At 38.7% G+C, this 24,388-nt stretch overlaps 1 protein-coding gene across 3 annotated transcripts in view; it reads right to left on the bottom strand.

Moving 5' to 3' along the window:
• The window catches only part of LOC124613811 (E3 ubiquitin-protein ligase Bre1), a 286,869-nt gene extending 262,818 nt beyond the window's left edge, over positions 1-24,051 (bottom strand). For all 3 annotated transcript variants that reach the window (XM_047142534.1, XM_047142541.1, XM_047142548.1), the window contains exons 1-4: positions 23,803-24,051; positions 9,475-9,655; positions 8,527-8,713; positions 1,782-2,003 (exon numbers count right to left, since the gene is read on the bottom strand). In XM_047142534.1, the coding sequence (XP_046998490.1) occupies positions 1,782-2,003; positions 8,527-8,713; positions 9,475-9,624 (559 nt within the window). In that variant the 5' untranslated portion in view covers positions 9,625-9,655; positions 23,803-24,051. The remainder of the gene's footprint in view (positions 1-1,781; positions 2,004-8,526; positions 8,714-9,474; positions 9,656-23,802) is intronic.
• Between the last annotated feature and the right edge of the window lie 337 nt (positions 24,052-24,388).

Below are 24,388 nucleotides of genomic sequence, written 5' to 3'. Positions count from 1 at the left end.
TATAAGACACAGCATCATTCATCAACACCATTTAGTTGCTAAACCAAATGGTTGAGTGCAGCAACCTTTTTCAATTTTTCATGTACACAAATTTCTAAGCAATGCATTGAATTCTAGTTTATTTACATAGTTATGCGAAGAAAAAGACAATAACTTTGATTGGTTAGTCCTTCATACTGAAGTACGGCTGTCAAAAGGCTATGCTTCACAAGATTTATCTCACTTTTTGAGACTGTTTTTAAGTCTCTGGATCCTAAAAATACAAGTTGGAAAGAAAATTTTATCACGGGAAAAACACACACAGCTTATCTAACAGATTTATTCACTGAATTTAATGATCCACTGAATTTAATGAGGTTAAATTGCAGTTACAAGGTGACTCTAATTTTGATAGAAACAAAGTCCATCATCTCAGCTTTTCTTGCCAGAGTTAAACTAACAAAATTTTTCCAGCATGTAGAGAACACCATTCAACTGCCATGGTACTAGGAGTGGGAGGGTGGTAAGCCCATTGCCCTGATCATCTTTCGCCACTGGGAAAGCTCACCAACACTCAATGTAATAGCAGCCTGAGTGGTCCTGGGGTCATCCTGGAGGCCCCATGGCCATTGTCTAGTGCTCTACCTGCTAGACGACCACAGCCGCCATCAAAAAAATTTCTGCTGATATAATATTTTAACTCTGCATGGAGTACTTGTCACATAAGTCAAATAGTTTCGTTCATTTAGTCAAAGTCAGTACAACAAATAAACTAAACTAAAAATAAAAACAAAATTTTTTATCGATTTATATTTTGCAAAAATTTTATTACTGATCAAGTGAAAGAGGGTGGATTGAATAGTAAGTGATCATTAATACTTTCACTCTGACTTAATGGCATTGATTAAGGCTAAGAAGGTGAGACAACATTGGCAAAGCTGAAAATTTCAGCACAGAGCACAAGGGTCAGGCTCCAATTGATAACACACATTTAATCATCAATTTCCATTTTCAGTTCTAAGTCTTTGGTGCACTACTTCTTAATCTATATTCAGTGACACTGCAAATGATCACTGTAAGCAACAGGATAAAGTAAGTACGTAATATATAATGAACAGAGGATAAAATACAGCACACGCAACAAGGTTCTTGTGTATCACGCACATATTTTGTGTTTTGGATTGACCCAATGCGTCGTTAATATTAGTGTTATCTTGGCGACATCATCCAAAGCATTACTGGCTCATGATTGTTTTAGCTCTGAAGAACTATTTGGACATTTTAATTTCAATCTCTATGGCCCAATGTAAATCTTCATACCCTGATACCCAGAAGCTAGGAGATAAATTGTAGTTTTTAAAAGGGAAAGCAAATCAACTGAAAGTACTAATATACACAGATTATCGTAACTGCTAAGAAAGCATCTTCTGCTGATGATAAATATAATGAAATTTATACATCTAAAACTTTGACTACCTCGAGTCCAAAAACACACACTTGTCTCCCGCTTCTTGCTCTGTATTTAATATTGAAGCACTTAAAGTAAGATGTTTTTGCACCTATTTATCTATTCCATTTATTACAATCAAAATTGTTATGTGCACCAAGTGACATATTACTGATTCCAACTTAATTTATCCAGTACTACTTCATTGTCAAACTACAAAGTTGTGCACATGTTTTACAAACTCATAAGCTATTACATAATTTTACTACTGTTATGTGCAGTAAATAATATTAACAGTGATCAAAAATAAAGCATTTAAAGTATAGAAACTAAAAATGAAAAAAAGCAAGCATACACTGATCACAAGATGGGAGAAGATTCCAATAACCTCCATCGAGTTCGCCTTTAAGAGCCAATGTGATTTTTTCATTGCGTTGCATGAGTCGATCAAAGGCCTGGATCACTTTCGCAACTGCCCTCTTAGAAACTTGAACACGATTTGCTAGCTTCTCATCCAACTCTTCTTTGTCCCATGTCGATAACTGCATCAAGAAGGAAGTTGTGGCCTCATTCTCATCTGTAAGTAACAGTTGTCATAAGTATACTCCGTTGTAAACAGTTCAGTATGTCACCATAGACATATAAGTTAAGAATACTACAAGACGGCACATGATGTGGTTACCACAACTAATTGGTGAAAAAAAGTGTTTTATAAACACTGGTCCTTTATTTCAAGATTGTTCTTATTGCAGATGGGGACTCACCACACATGATTTTACTCTTCTAAGTTTCACATGTGTTTTCCCAGACACTATAAGAGCAAACGTTAAAACAGCTAATAATTACTTGAGAAAGCTATTTTTCTCCCACAGCTGATGAAAACTACTTGCTGTGCCAAAGTATGCGCCTACATGCATTTCTTCATACTTTATTTCTAGCAGGCGTGGCAGACCGTGATGGAAATGAAGCACCTACTATATAACATCTGAAGATAAAGATCACACTCAGCAATATCTCATAAATAATTAGTAACAGGAGTAACACAGTGGTGGTTGGTACAGGTGCAAACAACTCCTCTCTCACTCTTTTAGTTCAACATTATTCAATTTAGTTTGTGAAACTTTTCTTCTCCCTCTTCTTCTCACTATAGTTAATGTGTTGCACAGCTCTATGGGTGGATTACATCTAGAAACATGCACTGTATGGACATAAACAGTATATCTATCAGTAGTATATTACACCACATGTCTTACTTTTTCGGTATTTTATGTTACATACTAAAAGTATTACAGAATAATGCAACGCTTGAAGTTACGCTAATCAAAAATGATGAAAGCTATCACACACAACAATTTATGAGACTTTTGTGTCAGCAGTTAATAAGTTGAAAGGAACATATTATGAATGCTGCATTAGATTTGCTGTTACACTTTAATGCACTGAACACATTGGGCTATGCTAAGAAATCACAGTAACAGGAACCACAGGTCTGTGGCACCTGACGTGTGTGCAATGTGTTGCAAAGATCAAGCCCTAACCATTTAACCTAGTCATTAATTTGAATTATATCAGTTGCTTGCCATAATCCAAATTAGAAGACATCCGGGATATTTCATCTCCAATATCCAGTAAGAAAAAGACTATCAGTATGCCTATACATCACATTATTATAACAGTGAAGGAACAGAAAGTATCTGGTACAAGAGTTAAAAAGAGTCCTAAATTCACTTATCCTCTTGGGATCAATCATAAATTTGGTGTTACATGCACTGGACAACAAGCTTCAGTGAGTTCACACTTTTGGAATTAAAAATGAAGTCGTACATTTCTCCTCTAACAGATGGTAAATGTTGGTATGCTGTCACAGCATTCTCTTAATTCAAGATGACATGTTTCATTCATTTTGTGTAGCCAATGACGATTACATCAGCTGCCAAAGCTCCTTTAGCAGCAACAATAGGAACTGATGAGAGAATCAATTTGCAGCACACACATTTAGTTGGCTGACTGTGAACTTACAGAACTCTTATCCATACTCTCACATGTTCTCATTCAAATTCACAAAAGCACGAAGTCTTCAGCTGGCTAAGCACAGATAGTTGTTACCTGCAGAGTTAAGACACTTGTTCACTGCATTTGTTCTAAATAGAATTTTCTGAAGGAATGCTTGGGCTGAATCATGATAGATTACATTACCACAAGCAGCAGAAAAACAATTATGGTCTGCGAGACAAGAGTTCTACTTTTCTAAGGGTTTCTGGGATTATGTTGGAACAAAATAGACCACATTAAACTACTGTGGGTAAGTAGTTTAGTTAAAAGTGCAGTAACATTAGGCAAACAGCCAGGTTAATCCATGAGATCTTGTAGAAAATTACTTAAAACATGTTTTTTAATCACAGATGATAGTTGGGTTATGACAAATAGTTTAGTTTAAATTACTGCAAGAGCAGGAGGACAGTGTTACTTCTTTTTAATGCCATTCCTGATTCTCACTCTGTATACATTGTGTATTTTGAGGTGACAATGTCTAGATCAGTAATGCAAGCTCATCGCTGTTAGCATACTGAAATGGAAGAATTCATGAGACCCTATTCTCTTTTGCACCTGCATTTATTATACAGTGGTTAAGCCCCCCCCCCCCCCCACACACACACACACACACACCTTCAACACTGTTCCGTAAGTCTCCATCACCTCCTTCCCTAATTTCTTAATTTGAAGCAAAACTTCATGTTAACACACTGGTCCAGTTTTGCAATGACACGAGTGTGATGGATGCTTGTAGATGACTGTCAAATGTCTTTGAGAATGAGAGCAGAAGGGTTGAAGATAAGCAAAGACAGTGTAAGCACTGTTGTTCACAAAAATTCATAGACATACCAGCTATCCAACAACACATGACCAAGGCCCTGCAAGCGATTCCACAAGAAGCATTTCCCGTCAGTTTCCAACAGCTTTACAACCAATATCAAAGGTGCTTTGTAGCTAATAGTGAATACTTTGAAGGCCAATGAAGTTATTTTGCTTGTAATTCTTGTTTCATTTATTTTCTGGGACCAATCGTCAAACTTTTCAGACACACCTTGTATTTATAGCACTCTTCATATTTTGAATTACTGTATTTTCATGGTAAAAATGAGGAACGGTTATATTACGTAACTGATAAATCTTTAACAGTTAATTTGGAGAATATTTCTTTGTACACACATCTGACTTAAAACCGGTCACTACAGAGACCAAGTCTCACTATCTGCACGAACTCACAATGTCACAAGATGAAGCACCAGGAAGAAGTGTTGTCTTGTGCTAAAGTTATTCTGGTGCTGTATCTGCTCACAGTGTAGTGGTAAAGGCGGTGCTGTGCAAATGTGAAATACAGGCCCCAGATTGACATTTTCACTCTGCAGCAGAGTGTGCGCTGATATGAAACTTCCTGGAAGATTAAATCTGTGTGCCAGACCGAGACTCGAACTCGGGACCTCTGCCTTACGTGGGCAAGTGCTCTACCAACTGAGCTACCCAAGCAAGACTCACGCCCCGTACTCACAGCTTTACTTCTGCCAGTACCTCATCTCCTACCTTCCAAACTTTACAGAAGCTCTCCTGAGAACCTTGTAGAACTAGCACTCCTGATAAGAAAGGGTACTGCGGAGACATGGCTTAGCCACAGCCTTGGGGATGTTTCCAGAATGACATTTTCACTCTGCAGAGGAGTGTGTGCTGATATGAAACTTCCTGCAGATTAAAACTGTGTGTCGGACCGAGACTCGGGACCTTTGCCTTTCGCGGGCAAGTGCTCTAGAGCACTTGCCCGTGAAAGGCAAAGGTCTCGAGTTAGAGTCTCAGTCTGGCACCCAGTTTTACTCTGCCTGGAAGTTTCATATCTACTCTCCAGTTTGCTGAAATATCAAAGTTATTTGTTGTACTTCACAACAGAAATGCAAATTATTTTTGCAATATTGTCGAACAGTTTTTGTTTTCTTGTTAAATATTTGAATTATTAACTAGTTCTATAAAGAGTGACAGAATAATTTATCAGTGTGTGAACAGCTACAAATGGAAGAAAGTACTCAAACTCAAGTAGCTAGATTTTTTTTTTTTTTTTTTTTTAACTTTACTGTTATCTATCCATTTTAGTCAGTTCTTTGTTACTTGAATATCTGATGTGAGGCGTACCAGTTTTGTGTGGGACACCCTGTAGATATAGAAACAGAGCAGAGAGAATTGCTCAAGTCAATAAGGCCACAGTAACTATGAAAGTGACATTAAACTGTTTCAAGTAAACAGTACTTACTCTAACATCCAATAAAGGAATGAACTTAGGAGATGGAAAAGCTATACAGGTTAGGGGCTACACCAACAGCACAGACTGAAGGACACAACAATTGGCTGTACAGATTACAGTACATAGAAATCTGATCCAGTTAACATCATTAATCATCAAACTAGAATGCAAACCCAATCTAGTAATCTCTTCACTAGAAAACATACAAAAAGAAATAGTGGAACTACACATACTGAATCCAGCAAAAGTCATACAATATTTACAACTTATAAGAGATGACTTGTGAGGTGATATGTCCCCTACAGCACTTACAGAGGACAGTGGGTGTCAATTGCTCAGAATTGTTGACAGAGATATTTTTGTCAGAACAAATAGCGAGCTACATTCTGACTGTACTGTTAGTGGAAAATAAAAGACTGGAGGATAAAATATTGCAACAGTCTCTCACATTAAAAACTGCTAACGTTAAACATAAAACATTATCTATACATGTTTTTTGTTTATTAAAGTATTATAAATATAAGCATATGAAAAATGATGTTTATGTACTAATAATACAAAGCATACGCCTAATTAACACACTGTAAGGCATACATGTATTTCCTAGCAGCTTTGCATAAAATAACATAACTACTTGTCAGGTTTGTAATCCTTCAAGGAATTGAGATGGTCTGAAAAAGAAATATAAGTGATTAACATAGCTGCAAAATACCAATGTCATGTAAAATAAAAAGCAGAAAAACCCTGACTCATAACATCAACTTTTTGTAAGCATTATTAGTAATATTCACAACTGTTCAGTGGTTACAACAGCCTCCAGTGTTGAAGTGGGAAAAACCGAGGCAAAACCAGAAATGTTGCTGATATGGATGAGCAAATAGTAAAGATGTAGATGAGCTCACTGCTTATCTCACAGAGTTCATTTTCATTTGGGGAACTGCCTCAGAGGTAACATATGTAATTCATGCAGCAATAGAACAATAGTATGGAGTGCGATACTTGTGACTGTGGGAACTTCAGATTCAGTGCAACACCATTTTCATAATTTTGGTCCACTTCTCAGTTTCCTGTGGAGAAGGGGCAAGGGTACCCCTCCTCCCACTCCATGGGGAAAGTGCAGGATACCAACACTATACAGTTACTATCTATTTCATTACCTCAGAATTCTGTTTCAGAACTTTCTGTAGCTTTTATTCCAGTACTTGATGTTTTTGACACAATGAGGTATAAAAAAGTTTAGTCATTATACAAAAACAGAAAGTCAAATTACAGTAGCATTGAGAGGATAACTTGATGCTCAGAATCAAAAAAACACGAGCATTCAAAGAAAGTAATCATGCAACCGCAGTCAATTGTTGTTACGTTAATTCTTTCAACGGAAAGTAATATGTTACCTTATATATGAGGAGGACACAAAAATAACTGGAATCTTAAAGCTGCACATCATGTACTTGTAATACAAGTTTGCGCCGCCGGAAGGCTGTTGTAGGACCCCTCCTGAGTCACTCTTGCTATGTGGTGTCAGCCAACAGTGACTAATGTGGTTTCTCCGGCAGTTCTACAAGTGTGCATACAGTGCAGATATGACACAAGAAAATATCTCTTTCTTATGAACAACGTGTGTCTGCAAAATTTTGTTTTTACTTACAAGAATGCAGCATACACTGCTGTTGTGATACAAACAGCTAACAAAGAGCATGCTTTTAGTAAAATTCAAGTGTGTGAATAGATTTTTCAGTTTAAAAAGGGAGAAATGGCCATTGAAGATCAGCCCCATTCCAGTTGTCCTCCAACTGCTCAAAGCAAATGCAACATGGGCAAAATCCATGACATGATCAAGGCAGGATAATCAACCAACACCAGAACTTATCCAGGTTGTCCTGGAGCTCAACTCAGAGCATTTTGACTATTGATTTGGGGATGTGAAGAGTGGCATCAAAGTTCTTACCAAGACTTCTCAGCAGGAATCAAAGGGAACATCACATTCAAGCATGTCATGAAATGTAGGACACATTCAAAGATAATCCAAATTTTTTCAACAAAACCACAGATTAAAAATCATAGTGCTATGGGTAGGATCCAGAAAGTAAACAAAAATCAACTGGTTCACTTCATACAAATAAAGCTTGCCACATCAAATCGAATGTGAAGATGATTATGATCTGTTTTTTTATATCTAACAGATTGTGCACTCAGAATTTGTTCCTCAAAACCGGTCAGTAGACCAACAATTCTATTTGGAGGTTGTGAAAAGGCTACAATGGAGTTTGACACAAAAATATGCGGCTTTGTGGAATTCTGGCTAGTAGTTCCCACATAACAACAACACTCCTGTGCACACAGCTCTCTGCGTGAGTCAGTTTTTGGTCTCGACATAGATGATTACCTTGATTCACACACCCTATTTGTCAGATTTAGCACCCTTGGTTTTCTTCCTGCTCTCAAGGATGAAAAAGAGTTTAAAGGGAAGCATTTTGCCGATGTTGAAGACATAAAATGCAATGTCATGAAGGTGCCAGCAGGTATCAAAAAGGATGAATTTAACAGGTGCTTCCAACACTGAAATCAACATTTGGACAAATGCATTAACACTAATGGAGAGTACTTATAGAAGATTGAGGCTGCATTTGGAAAACAATAAAATAAATACTTTCTACAAATCCACTTATTTTTGGGATCCCCATCGCATACAATGCACCCATTCCATATATATAGTAATCTTCAAGATTCCTTTACAATTTTTATATATATATATATATATATATATATATATAAAATAGAGGGAAATATATACATATTTAAAAAGACATACTCCGATTTTCTGATTCATCAGCCGTTTCTGCATCAAACCGCTGCAACAGAACACGGATGTCTTCATTAAGCTGGTTCCAATAACGATTCACAACATTAAGCACAGCGTCATCTTGAGTTTGCCTTTTTTCAAGTTGTTCTATCCTTTGCCGTAATTCAGCTTCTATGCGGTGGCGCTGCTCCAGACGCTGAATAACAGTAGAGCAGAGGAAAGTAAGTATATTCATATTATAAGGGGGGACAGAGAGAATGTACGCACAACGCTTGTCATGTAGAGTTAATATGTATGTCAATATAATAGAAGGAAACATTCCACGTGGGAAAAATTATATATATATATTATATTATATATAAAAATTATATATAAAAACAAAGATGAGGTGACTTACCGAACAAAAGCGCTGGCAGGTCGATAGGCACACAAACATACACACAAAATTCAAGCTTTCGCAACAAACTGTTGCCTCATCAGGAAAGAGGGAAGGAGAGGGGAAGACGAAAGGAAGTGGGTTTTAAGGGAGACTTACCTTACATATTTACATATTTAAATATGTCTGCTTGTGTCTGTATGTGTGGATGGATGTGTGTGTGTGTGCGCGAGTGTATACCTGTCCTTTTTTCCCCCTAAGGTAAGTCTTTCCGCTCCCGGGATTGGAATGACTCCTTACCCTCTCCCTTAAAACCCACTTCCTTTCGTCTTCCCCTCTCCTTCCCTCTTTCCTGATGAGGCAACAGTTTGTTGTGAAAGCTTGAATTTTGTGTGTATGTTTGTGTTTGTTTGTGTGTCTATCGACCTGCCAGCGCTTTTGTTCGGTAAGTCACCTCATCTTTGTTTTTATATATAATATGTATGTCATTTACACATAATTGAAACTGATGTATAAATACCTGTTTTACATAAGAAAAATAGTTAATGTCATTCATACTAAGGTACCATCCAACAAGTTACCTGTGCTAGCTTCTTGTTCTGGAACTGGAGAACTTTCATGTCCATTTCTTCCAAAGTTGATATTGGTCCTATACGAATTGGTTCAAACTGGACTTTCTTTATTGGTGGCTGGTTGCTCGTACCAGCATCCTCTGCTGGTCGTTTCGACATTTTGGAACTGCTGTTTCTACAGTTTCACTATCTAAGGGGAAAAGAAGTTATATTACCAACATAAATCAATAATGCTAGTGCTAATAGTAACAACAATATCAATTCTGAAAAACCAAATCAATCCATCACAGTCAACAAACAGACAAAAACTACTCATGTGTCCCACAAGTCTGATTCTACACTAAATTTGCAGTTGAGTTAGTTTCTTTTTTAACTATAATCAACTGCACATTCCTCAAACAAAAAATCATGCCTAGTAGCTGAAGAAAGCATGGGTCACACCTGTCTACAAGAAGAGTAGTAGAAGTAATCCACAAATTTTCCACCCAATACCCTTTACATCAATTTCTTGTAGAATCTTTGAATCTATTCCGAGCTCCACTATGTCAACCAGCATGGATTCCAAAACATCAATCATGTGAAACTCGCACGACATATTGAAGGCTTTGTATCACGGCAGCCACGTAGATGCAGTAAGTCTGGATTTACGAAAGGCATTTTTCTCAACACCCTACCTATGCTAATCGTCAAAAGTACTATCATATGAGGTATCAAGTGAAATTTGTGACTGGATTTGTTGGTAGTGATAATACTGCAAGTTATCTTTTGTGGAACGTCAACTTTGGGTGTGCTCCAGAGAAGTGTGTTGGGATCCTTGCTGTTCATGTTGTATATTAATAACATTGTTGACAATATTAAGAGTAACCCGAGACTTCTTGGAGATGATGCAGTTATCCATAATGAAGTACTATCTGAGAAAATCTGCACAAATATTCAGTCAGAATATGATAATATTTCAGAGTGGTGCAAACAATGGTATCTTGCTTTAAATCTTCAGAAATGTAAAATTATGTATATCCTATGATCATAATACCAATGGCTCTTAGAATTGGATGTAGTACTTTGTACGGATGTGAAATGTAATGATCACATTGGCTCAGACATAGGTTGTTGCTGTTGTTGTTGTCGTCTTCAGTCCTGAGACTGGTTTGATGCAGCTCTCCATGCTACTCTATCCTGTGCAAGCTTCATCATCTCCCAGTACTTACTGCAACCTACATCCTTCTGGATCTGCTTAGTGTATTCATCTCTTGGTCTCCCTCTACGATTTTTACCCTCCACGCTGCCCTCCAATGCTAAATTTCTGATCCCTTGATGCCTCAGAACATGTCCTACTAACCGGTCCCTTCTTCTTGTCAAGTCGTGCCACAAACTCCTCTTCCCCCCAAATTCTATTCAATACCTCCTCATTACTTATGAGATCTATCCATCTAATCTTCAGCATTCTTCTGTAGCACCACATTTCGAAAGCTTCTATTCTCTTCTCGTCCAAACTATTTATCGTCCACGTTTCACTTCCATACATGGCTACACTCCATACAAATACTTTCAGAAATGACTTCCTGACACTTAAATCTATACTCGATGTTAAATTTCTCTTCTTCAGAAACGATTTCCTTGCCATTGCCAGTCTACATTTTCTATCCTCTCTACTTCGACAATTATCAGTTATTTTACTCCCTAAATAGCAAAACTCCTTTACTACTTTAAGTGTCTCATTTCCTAATCTAATCCCCTCAGCATCACCCGATTTAATTTGACTACATTCCATTATCCTCGTTTTGCTTTTGTTGATGTTCATCTTATATCCTCCTTTCAAGACACTGTCCATTCCGTTCAACTGCTCTTCCAAGTCCTTTGCTGTCTCTGACAGAATTACAATGTCATTGGCAAACCTCAACGTTTTTATTTCTTCTCCATGGACTTTAATACGTACTCTGAATTTTTCTTTTGTTTCCTTTACTGCTTGCTCAATATACAGAGTGAATAACATCGGGGACAGGCTACAACCCTGTCTCACTCCCTTCCCAACCGCTGCTTCCCTTTCATGCCCCCTCGACTCTTATAACTGCCATCTGGTTTCGGTATGAAATGTAAATAGCCTTTCGCTCCCTGTATTTTACCTCTGCCACCTTTAGAATTTGAAAAAGAGTATTCCAGACAACATTGCCAAAAGCTTTCTCTAAGTCAACACATGCTAGAAATGTAGGTTTGCCTTTCCTTAATCTATTTTCTAAGATAAGTCGTACTGTCAGTATTGCCTCACGTGTTCCAACATTTCTACGGAATCCAAACTGATCTTCGCCGAGGTCAGCTTCTACCAGCTTTTCCATTCGTCTGTACAGAATTTGCGTTAGTATTTTGCAGCTGTGACTTATTAAACTGATAGTTCGGTAATTATCACATCTGTCAACACTTGCTTTCTTTGGGATTGGAGTTGTTATATTCTTCTAGAAGTCTGAGGGTATTTTGCCTGTCTCATACATCTTGCTCACCAGATGGTAGAGTTTTGTCAGGACTGGCTCTCCCAAGACTGTCAGTAGTTCTAATGGAATGTTGTCTACTCCCGGGGCCTTGTTTCGACTCAGGTCTTTCAGTGCTCTGTCAAACTCTTCACGCAGTATCTATCTCCCATTTCATCTTCATCTACATCCTCTTCCATTTCCATAATATTGTCCTCAAGTACATCGCCCATGTATAGACCCTCTGTATACTCCTTCCACCTTTCTGCTTTCCCTTCTTTCCTTAGAACTGGGTTTCCATCTGAGCTCTTGATATTCATACAAGTGGCTTTCTTTTCTCCAAAGGTCTCTTTAATTTTCCTGTAGGCAGTATCTATCTTACCCCTAGTGAGATAAGCCTCTACATCCTTACATTTGTCCTCTAGCCATCCCTGCTTAGCCATTTTGCACTTCCTGTCAATCTCATTTTTGAGACGCTTCTAATCCTTTTTACCTGCTTCATTTACTGCATTTTTATATTTTCTCCTTTCATCAATCAAATTCAATATTTCTTCTGTTACCCAAGGATTTCTACTAGCCCTCGTCTTTTTACCTACTTGATCCTGTGCTGCCTTCACTACTTCATCCCTCAGAGCTACCCTTTCTTCTTCTACTGTATTTTTTTCCCCATTCCTGTCAATTGTTCCCTTACACTCTCCCTGAAACTCTGTACAACCTCTGGTTTAGTCAGTTTATCCAGGTCCCATCTCCCTAATTTCCCACCTTTTTGCAGTTTCTTCAGCTTTAATCTGCAGTTCATAACCAATAGATTGTGGTCAGAGTCCACATCTGCCCCTGGAAATGTCTTACAATTTAAAACCTGGTTCCTAAATCTCTGTCTTACCATTATATAATCTATCTGATACCTTCTAGTATCTCCAGGATTCTTCCATGTATACAACCTTCTTTTATGACTCTTGAACCAAGTGTTAGCTATGATTAAGTTATGCTCTGTGCAAAATTCTACCAGACGGCTTCCTCTTTCATTTCTCTCCCCAATCCATATTCACCCACTATGTTTCCTTCTCTTCCTTTTCCTACTATCGAATTCCAGTCACCCATGACTATTAAATTTTCGTCTCCCTTCACTACCTGAATAATTTCTTTTATCTCATCATACATTTCATCAATTTCTTCATCATCTGCAGAGCTAGTTGGCATACAAACTTGCACTACTGTAGTAGGCATGGGCTTCGTGTCTATCTTGGCCACAATAATGCGTTCACTATGCTGTTGGTAGTAGCTTACCCGCACTCCTATTTTTTTATTCATTATTAAACCTACTCCTGCATTACCCCTATTTGATTTTGTATTTATAACCCTGTATTCACCTGACCAAAAGTCTTGTTCCTCCTGCCACCGAACTTCACTAATTCCCACTATATCTAACTTCAACCTATCCATTTCCCTTTTTAGATTTTCTAACCTACCTGCCCGATTAAGGGATCTGACATTCCACGCTCCGATCTGTAGAACGCCAGTTTTCTTTCTCCTGATAACGACGTTCTCTTAAGTAGTCCCCGCCCGGAGATCCAAATGGGGGACTATTTTACCTCCGGAATATTTTACCCAAGAGGACGCCATCATTATTTAACCATACAGTATAGCTGCATGCCCTCAGGAAAAATTACGGCTGTAGTTTCCCATCGCTTTCAGCCGTTCGCAGTACCAGCACAGCAAGGCCTTTTTGGTTAGTGTGGTAAGGCCAAATCAGTCAATCATCCAGACTGTTGCCCCTGCAACTACTGAAAAAACTGCTGCCCCTCTTCAGGAACCACACGTTTGTCTGGCCTCTCAACAGATACCCCTCCGTTGTTGTTGCACGTTTGGTACGGCCATCTGTATCGCTGAGACACGCAAGCCTCCCCACCAACGGCAAGGTCCATGGTTCATGGGGGTAGGCAGACATAGGTAAGGCAGGTGGAAAACTACAGTTCATTACTAGAATACTTGGGAAAAGCGTTCAGTGTACAAGAGAGATTGCTTACAGATCACATGTATGACCCGTCCTGCAATGCTGCTGAAGTCTGTGGGACCCAGACCCAATAGGACTAACAGAGCAATGACTTCTCACAATCACAAGAACCCAGCCACAACACAACAATGTTCTCAACCTCTAATGAAAGCTTGCTTCTCTCCTGAATTATCCACACGATCCAAGGGTCTCACCTTTACCCCTAAATTTGAATTTAATCATGCTGCTTCAGTTACTGACCTACTTTCCTTCACATGTAATGTCAACCTGTAAGATCACTTTGCAACCCAATCCCAAAACCTTTCCAACAGCAAACCTCACACTAAACCCTGCTTTTAACAGTTCCAGCCACAATCCCAACTTGATCCACTACAATTACCTCAAAATCACCCCTTACAAGCTTTCCAAGAATTCCTAACCTCTATAGAGTTGCTTCTCCACCTCTCTCAGGTTACTACAACATGACTAACCTGCCCTCTCCAGAACAGGATCTTCATTCCCTAAAACCTGGTGAGTCGATCATTAGTATCCCGGCAGGCAAAGGATCAAACGGTATGGTACTTGACTGCCGAGAGTATGTAAATGAGGGTCTGTACCAGCTTTATGATACTTTTACAGACAGCATCCGCCATCAAGACCCTGTCCCTGTGGTACAGAGTGACCAACAGTTCCTCCTTAAAACCTCAGGCTTCTCACAAGAACTTCTTACCCCAACTAAGCCACAGCTCCCTCTTTCTACATTCTCCTTAAGATCCACAAACTCACCCACCATGACAGTTTAATAGTTGCTAGTTTCAAAGCACCCAGAACATACCTCTGCACTGATTTGTCAGCAATTACAACCTATAGCACAAAACTGCCACCCTGTATTGAAGACATCAACCATTCCCAGTATCATCTGAAATCTTTGCCTGTCCCACTCTCAACAAACACCTTGCTTGTCACCACTGACACCATCTCTGTCTGCACCAATTCCCCATGAAGATGGTCAACAAGCCACCACATACCCATCCCAAGTGATCCAGACTGCCACAGGAGCCTGTGAACTACAATTATTCTTAGGAGTTACAAGAATGATGACTACGAGAAAATCTATCTCAATCATCACCACCTGATTATCCTATGATGTCATTTCTGATAACAATAATCAGCTTTATGCTCATGAACAACTATTTTTACCCGTGATGAGGAACACACATACAAATAGATCAGGGGCATAGTCATAGGAACCAGTATGGCTCTTCCTATGTCAACCTATACAAGGATCACTTGTCCTGGGATCCCTAAGCCTTCGGCCCCTAATTTGGTTTACATACATTGATGGTATTTTTGCAAAACAGATTCATGGTGAGGTTGACCTCTCAAAATTTTTGGAATCTTCAAGTACATCCTCCCAATTAAATTTCTCATGGTTCTATTCCAAATCCCATGTCACTTTCCTTGATGTTGATCTCATCCTTAAATACTTCTTTTCACATTACATCTACAAACAAACAGTACTTACATTCTGACAGTTGCCAATCTTTTCATGTCAAATGTTCCCTGCCATACAGCCCTGGCATTCAAGGCAAACATATTTGTTAACAGGCAGACTCTTTACAACAATACACCAGCATTTTCACCTCAGCCTTCACTGTACATAATTATCCCATCAACCTAGTTCAAAAGCAGATCTTACAGGCCATCACATCCAACTGTGGTATTGCTGAGCCCTCCAAAAAACAAATTAGTAGCACACTTCTCCACTTTTCAAGTCCTCAGGTTCTCAAATCTTATCCAAAGAAATCCCCAACAATCAGTTTTCCTACTCATTATATCCAGTAAGTCTCCCCTGACCCAGGTTGTGAGCAACTTTACCATGTAACTCTCCCCGTTTCCTAAACCTCACCAGCCCTTTTCCATCATCTTTCTTCCTTCCTCTACAATCCTTCTAGCAGACGGTGAAACTGACTTTAAACGTTTGGATGTTTCCACATCTTTGTTTATTTTTTCCTGCTGCCTATTGGTGCATCAATTTTTTGTTTACCCCATTTATTTATAAACTGAGGATTCTGAATGTATACAGATAAGGGCAGCATGGGTTGTCACAGATTTGTCTGACCCATGAGAACAGCACAGATACTGAAGGAACTGAAATGGCAAACACTTGAAGACAGACAGAAACTATCCTGAGAAAGCCACTTACACAATTTCAAGAACTGGATTTTAAGTAAGGACTATAGGAATTTTGATTCAAGAGGTCACAGATTCTGTATGAACTTAGAAACAGCTGAACCAACTATAAATCAGAATCCAAAAGTCATTATTACAGTTTATTCACAAAGAGGAGAACAAGGCCTTCCTAGTTCTTAATCAGTACAAACCAGTGGAAGTCAGTTGATTGGGTTTGTTGATTTTTGTGTCCAGCTGCTGTCAGTCACAGTGATCTAATACAGAACCTTGTATGTATGCAGCCATTCTGCGTAGTAAGCTAAGACACTGATGAGCAACAAAGTGATTCCTGGTCCATGACGGGTGTTACTCCTCAGAAGGAACGAAAATTAGAGTTTAATGACCTGCAGACAGAACAGACATTAAAGACAGAGCACAAGTTCGGATTACAAGAGGACAGGAAAGGGAATCAGCCGTGCCCTTTTCAAAGAACCCATACTGGCATTTGCTGGAAGATATTTAAGAAACTCACGAAAAACCTAAATCTGGATGGCCAGATGGGGATGTCAATGGTTATCATCTTGAACAAATTCCATTATGCTAATCTACTCTGTGTAGAAATGCAAGGTGTATTACTTCACAAAGTGGAGCAAGAAAAATAATCACTACAAACCCTGGCCAAATGATACAATTTTCAATTCAAGTTTTTCAGTGCTTTGAAACTGCCTTCCTGTTTGTCCGAATTATTTTAAAGTGGTAATTTTATTTGTATGTGTAAAAGAATTTCTTGTTATGCAGTAGACTGCTGAAGCTGCAATAACAATGCAGTTTTTTTTAGTAACATAAATGCAGCATGTTGGTCAAGATACTTGGCTGTTATGCCGCATGTAGTTAGCACGAGATCTGTCACATGTCAATTTTTTTTACATAACAGAAATGATTGTCACTATTTTTATTCAATAAATTGTGGCTGCACAGTGTGGTACTTGAGACCATACCTACTACTGTATAAGTAGTTTCAAAAAGTACATCCTTCCCCTGGCAATCTCTCCTTATTACTTGTAATGACACATTCTGCATAGACTGCACTCCTATTTTCCAACTTAAAAAAAAATTATCTTTCACTTCAGCCAAGATCTGCTGGTAAAATCCATTTGGATAGCTCCAACAGGGTTGTCTTGAGACAAACAATCTACTTGTTGCAGAAGATTTCTCCCACTCTGCGGAAACATAGACCAATGCTCTAGGGAAAAAAAGGCTCGATTTGGGATATAAATTTGCTGTGTAATATTTTGTTAGCCATGGCATTCACCACGGAAAAAGTGCAAAATATGAGGTCTTTACTGCTAGGGCATTATTGACTGGCAGTTGTGTTTCATGGTAGAAATGAGACATATTAGGAAAGCAGTCACAAAAATATTCTTTCTGGTTTAAACTTGGACAGACAGTAATATGACAGTTGGCAAATGTTCACAGATGGAGGATGATGTCAACATTTTGGGATGGGGGAAACTTCTCTACGGACATATTACTGAAAGTGTTGAATCGAGGAAGTGCTTTCTCGAGGAAGCCCAATTACAATTCCGTGCTAAATCCACAAAAGGTGATTACCATGGTCACCTGAATGCTGAAATTTTGAAAGGTGGTTTGTAAATATGGTTCTACCAAATCTTCCTCCAAAGTCAATCACCTTGATAGGTAATGTTCCATCGCATAACAGATGAACAAAGCTCCCACTCACTCACTGTGATACCAAAGTGGGGATTTTGCAATACCTGCAAATGTGTTACCTGTAATGAGAACAGGAAGAAGTAGGCTCTGTTCACTTTAATTCAAAAACATAGACCTGCTAAATGACCTATGTGGTAAAAAAAAGGGCCACACAGTCATCCACTTGCCAGCCCACAATTGTGATTTGTATGTAAAAGGATGAGCATCTGAAAAAGTAAAACAGTTGTTTAGAGAGTGCAATATTTCAGGGGAAATGTACAAAAACAGTGTGATCAAGACCGCAAGTGAATCCCTTCTGTCAGTCACTGCTGATGACTGGAGGGTACTGCAAGAAGGCCCAACAACTGGAAGAAGATTACTGGAGGCATGCCTGTTGTCAAAAATGCTATAGATGAAATCATTATTAATAATGCTGAATCCTAAAGTACCAACAATAATGAATCACGTGCAGACGAAGAATGAACAAGACTGATACGGTGTCATTTAGGTGTACAAATAATGCAGCGTTACATGAATAAATGTTCAAAATTTTATTCATTCCCTTTTCATTGCTGCAATGTAAGTTATACTACTGATTCTTTTGAATTTCAAGCTGTTCATCAGAACTCATATGCAATTAGTAGTAACAAGCGCCATCAATCAACTTGAAACTATTAATTTCAGTTTCACAATTCCTGTAAACTTCTATTACACCTGTCTCAATTTTTACTTCTGTAGATGCACGATATGTGGCAGTCGACATCTGTTATGGTGGCGGCTAACAGATGGCACTGTCAGTGCTGCTTGGAGGACAAATTGCATGTGAATGCACGTGTGTTGCCAACACTGAGACATTAGCATGCCTTATTCTCCCCCCCCCCCCCCCACCTCTTGGCAACCCATGTACCTGGAGTCAGTGAGTGGAGTTTGCTATCTCTATTGCCCCCCCCCCCCTCTCAGAATTTGTTTTTCTTCTTGTGAGCACAATGTACGCACATTAAATACAGAGCAAGTATTACAATAATTAACCTGGACATCAGACTACACTGCACATCAAACAATGGAAAACTCTGGAGGGTGGACGTATGCAATATCACACTTGACCCAAATGTGCCTAATGTAGTGCCATGTTTCTCAAACAAGACTGTCATCTGCTATTTTTATGAACAGTTATACTATAAATAATCATATATGCTATATCACTACACTTCCGAGAGGTCACAGAGTACAATTAAGAAAGGCTTATTTCATTTTACAAAAATGCATGGCTGCTTCCATATCTTTGCAGATTAGGAAGGTTAACCAAACAACTCCTTCGCATACTACTGCATGCTAAATATAACCTACTATTTATGGAATACTAGCTGGGTACCTGCTGGTGCTTAGGTTTATATTTATTCCACTGGGTGTGTATTTATTCCAGTCTTGTATTAGTTCATCTCATCCTTTCCCCTCTCTCTGCCCACCTCTTCTTCACTCCCTCTAATACTAATTTCTCCCTACCCTCCCACACCCCGTTCATTCCCCTCCACCCCCACCCCGATATCTGTGTCCATCTCCCCCTCCCCAGTTCTCTCTCTATATTATCACTTGAACCTCAACAGGAGGTTGTTGGTTCTTACGCCTATTCTATTTCTTTCCAGATAGTATAATTGAAATGATCCAGGGGTTTAGAAGGAGCTTTTTATCCAAAGCTTTGCCCGCATACATGTGCCACAAATATTTAACATACATACACATATTTGTACAATTATTTCACCTGTATCTTTAGCAAATTTTACCCTGCTGTTTCGTTTTCATGCAGCTCACTGTTTATGACATATCTCCTGAACTATTTGAAGTACAACAATATAATTTCACAAGCACATGCAGTTGTATACGTGTTACTGCCTGCAAAACATGTAACAAATATTGTTAGCAGTAAAGAAGTAATAAATTGAAAGGTCAAACATGACGCACCAATTTTACTACATGAACAGTGAAACTGCAGTGAGTGATGAAGTCTCACCCTTTCATCATTTTGCTGGGGACATCAAGAAAAAGTCTCTTACAGGTTTGAAATTATGTGTAAAATTGGCTGCAAGTCACTAAATGCTCTCATTCTGAAATACAGGATGAATGTAGTCTGGATCTTTCTGTGTTGTGAGGTACAATATTTTTTTGTCCCCACCCCAACCCCCTTGAGAGGTACCTGTTTCTCACCCCCCCCCCCCACCCCCCCCACAGGGGTGCTGTCCAGGCAGTAAGTGATAGATGTATGAAGTTTGGTTGAAATCGATCATGTTGTTTAGGAGTACATGCGGGTCACTCACACACTCACTTTTATAATTTGTATGTATTAGCCACGTGTACATTATATAGTACACACTGTGTGTATACTTATCAGCAAGTGGCAGCAATTTAGTCATACAAAGTTTGACATTAGCAAACAATGTGGTCCCATGCTAATAAACCAATGATTCCTTAATGTGGTGGAGATGTGAGCCTCCAAAATGACCAATACACCATCTGATGAAAAAATATCTAGCCACCATTATGTGATGAGAAATAGACCACTGCATGTCATGCATGGCATATCTGGACTATAAAATGAGTCCACGAGTATTGTATCATCAGTGGAGCAGTAATAGCAGAATGAGTTACGCAGGAGAGCTCAGCAACTTCAATGTTGATTAGAGATTGGATGTTACCTGAGTTACAAACCCATCAGGGAGATTTATACCCTTCTAAAGCTGCCCAAGTTGACTCTTGGTGATGTAATTGTGAAGTGGAAATGTGGAGGAATGACTACAACTAAACCAAGATCAGGCAACAAAACTTTCTGGCAGATTAAAACTGTGAGCTGGACCAAGACAAGCTCTGGACTTTTACCTTTCACTCAGGTTAGTCTTTGTACGGTGCAAAGTTTTAATCTACCAGGAAATTTCATATTGGAGCACACTCAGCTGCACGGTGGAAAGTTCATTCTCAAGACCAGGCAGTTCTCATGTACTGATGGTTGGGGGGTGTTGAGAACAGCAGTGGGCATTGTAAGAAATTGCATGAAATTTGTGGAAGGAATTGCTAGTGAGTTCCCCAGGCACAGGAAGTTAAAAAGAACGAGGTACAATGGCTGAGCACCTCACAAGCCACACATCTTTGTAGTCAATGCTAAGTGACACTTGAGGTGATGTAAAGAGCAACACTAATGGGCAATGGACGACAAGTGTTATAGAGTGAATAATCATATTATACACCATAGGCATCTGATGGGTGGGTTTGAGTTTAGTTTATGCCTGTAGTCTGTTAACTTCCATCATGTGTAGTGCCAACAGCGAAGTATGGAGGAGGTGGTGTTACAGTATGGGAGTGTTCTTCATGGTTAGGATGTGGTCCTCTTATTGCATTTAATAACACACTAAGTTAAATGTATAATGGCATAAACACATTTTACCAGCACTGTGTACCATGCACGGTAGAGCAACAGTTCAGAGATGATCAACTGTATCAGCATAACAATGCACCCAGTCACGAAGTGCCATCCGTGAGGCAATGTTATGTAAGGAATAACATTCCTGAAATGGACTGGCCTGCCCTGAATCCAGAATTGAACCAATTGGAATACCTATGAGATGAGTTAGAGCTCAGCCCAGAGCTTCTGGCCCCAACATTCAAAATCACTACCTCCCCTGGTTTCATCTAAGGAAGAATTCATTGCCATTCCTCCACAGATATTCAGACACCTCTTTGAAAGTGTCCCCAACAGAGCTCAGTGCTGAGCAGAGGGGGGAATTACAGTCTTACATTTGAATAATGGCCATAAGTGTAACACAAAAATTAATGTCGCAAAAATGGTTTAGGAAAGACATTTTTACATAACAGGGGTTAAAATCAAAGCAAGTGAGAGGAAAAAAAACTGTAATCTCAATGGCATTCACTCCAAATACTTGGAATTGAAGTCTGATTTTTATCCACAGTAGTATCATACTGCTTCTGATCAATACCTGTAACTCTGCAAAGCTTATAGTTAGTTCTACCTCATTTAATACACACATGGAAGAAGAAATCCAAAGGAGGGGGGGTGGGGGTGGAGGCAGTGCTGCAATGCTAAGACAGGAAACTTGTAAAAATCATCAACCCCCCTCAGATTTTTCAATGTGGCGTAAATGTACTTTTAGGCTTTGCTACCAATCAATTTGTTACCACAATCTTTATTTGGTTTTCACTTTCGTCGGCTTCGCCAACTCTCACCTTCCAACCTAACCTAGGCCTTGGGTTATGGTATATGTCAGTTTCTGTTGAACTGAACGGTCTATGGATTTTAAAAAATTTCAGAGAGGGAGCCACTGGGGTCATCCAGTACCACACACTAGCTGATTCTATCTGCACCCATACAATGTAAAACATTATGAAATACATGGAAAAGATGTTTCCCATTGCACCAAATATTTGGTTTTTCTCCATTCCAATTGTGACTGAAGTATGGGAAGAATTACTGCATGAATGCTTTCGCGTGCACTATAATTGGTCTAATGTATGTGATACATAATAGACTATATTCCTAGGTTCCTCATTCAAGACTAATTACTAAAGCTTCATAAGCAGAAATTTGTGAGATACTTGCACCTTCCTTCAAGTGTCTGCAAGTTCAGATTTTCAGTGTTTCTATGACACTCCCCTACGATCCAAACAAATCTATAATTACATTTTTAAAAGTGTGTAAGTGAATCTAAAAGTACCTTCATTTAATTCTCTTGATTCCTTTATTTGACTAATGTAAGGATGGCACAAGTAAATAAATTGGGATGTCATGTAATTATTTAGTAGTCAACATTTTACCAAATTTAACAAAAAACTGCTCTTCTTAATCCAGGACTGCAATTTTTAAAAAAATTAAGCAATAAATTTTTCATGTAATAATCAACGTATATGAATTTTGCAGCTTGTAACCTTCCAATACATATGTAATGCTCTAAGTGACCAATGGTAGTGACTATACTACCTTTTCTCACAAACTTTTAGTACTTCCTACGTGTGTGATCTTAGGAGAACTCTGATATCTTGAAAAATATGCCAATATCGCTTCCCACTGCATTGTAACAGATTCAGAACTGCCACAATAAAGCCATATGCTCTACAGTCTAAATCCAAAAGAGATTACCTGATGTACTTCAACAGTTCACATGGTTAACTGTCATAAGGGATTCCAACATGCCTTTAGGCACTACATAAACTCCCCCCCCCCCTCCCCCCAACCTTTAGCCTTAATGTGTTAAAATGCCAAACCATACAACAGAGTGATTTTCCATTTGACTGTTTCATCTCAGTTTCTGTGTCAAATACGCCGCTCACGCAATAAATTCTTTTGTACATATTCTGTACAACATGTAACTAATGAACTGTTTCTGACAAAAGCATTTGGTAAATCTGTTCAGATACTTTCTTGGAGGCAAGATTCAGTCTCTTCCTGCATCATCTAATGGTAACCCTGTACTAGACTTTGATACTATTACGATTAACATTACCGTCGACACAGTCGGATTTGTCAACTGCTAACAGGTGTTCTGCATAGCAAATGGTGACATTGACTGAAGCGAATTAGAAGTTTTTCTCATGCCTTGGGCAGCTGACTTCTATCCCGCCTACAAGGACAGAACAGTTTTAGAGCAGTAAAACGTTGATGTTTCCAATTTCCTGCGGAATGTGCAACGGAGCGAAGTATCACGTGTGACAGTGAGGAATGTACTTTCTTAGAAAATACGAGTACGCATCATTGGGAGAGCACAGCCTTAGATCGCCCAGTTTGTAGAACATCTTCACGCAACTATTTTGTGAAACTCTGCGTCCGATTATTTTCAACACAAATAACAAAAACGTTACAAGTACTTAAAATATGCGCCAGTGTTTCCGCACAATGTATAGGTACTTCACACGGAACTAATTCATGTAACTGTAAGCCAGATGTACGCTTAACACTACAAATACTAAATTTATTGTAGCATAAAATAGTAATACAATTACCTTGACACAAACGAATGATCAATAAGTACTAAATGGCGGTAAAAAATGATCGGGAGCAATAGAAACCATAAATGAGAGCAAGCATTCCACTAAATACAGTGGAATAGCCATTGTCTCTACGCTTTAATGCGCAACATGCAACAAAATCATACAAACTTAAATGAAAAAACCGATATAAACAATTCATCCCCACATATTTTCAAAGATCCCTATTGCCATTTACTACAGTCAACACCAACCCACTCAAACAACATCCCTTACACAGATATTTCTACGCATCCCAATGCTGAGAGTATAGCCAAATGTCAGAGGCAGCAATGTTTGTCAACCATATTCATGTTGCTATTTTTGTTAGTATTTATTTACACAACATTTCAGTATAATGCTGAATAATATATCAATTTTATTGTGATAAATAAGTGTAAATATATTGATTCTCCCAGTGCGGTTCCATATAAACAAAGCTTTGATCATGAGAACCAGCAGCGTAAATAATTTCGTGATAACAGGACACACTTTAAGAACACGGTAAGTAGCAAAAGCCTTACATTCGATTGTGTTTTACAGTATAATTATATTCATAATT

This window comes from Schistocerca americana, chromosome 1 (genome assembly GCF_021461395.2).
Source record: "Schistocerca americana isolate TAMUIC-IGC-003095 chromosome 1, iqSchAmer2.1, whole genome shotgun sequence".
Classification (NCBI taxonomy): domain Eukaryota; kingdom Metazoa; phylum Arthropoda; class Insecta; order Orthoptera; family Acrididae; genus Schistocerca; species Schistocerca americana.
This window is presented reverse-complemented; position numbering and strand designations above follow the sequence as displayed.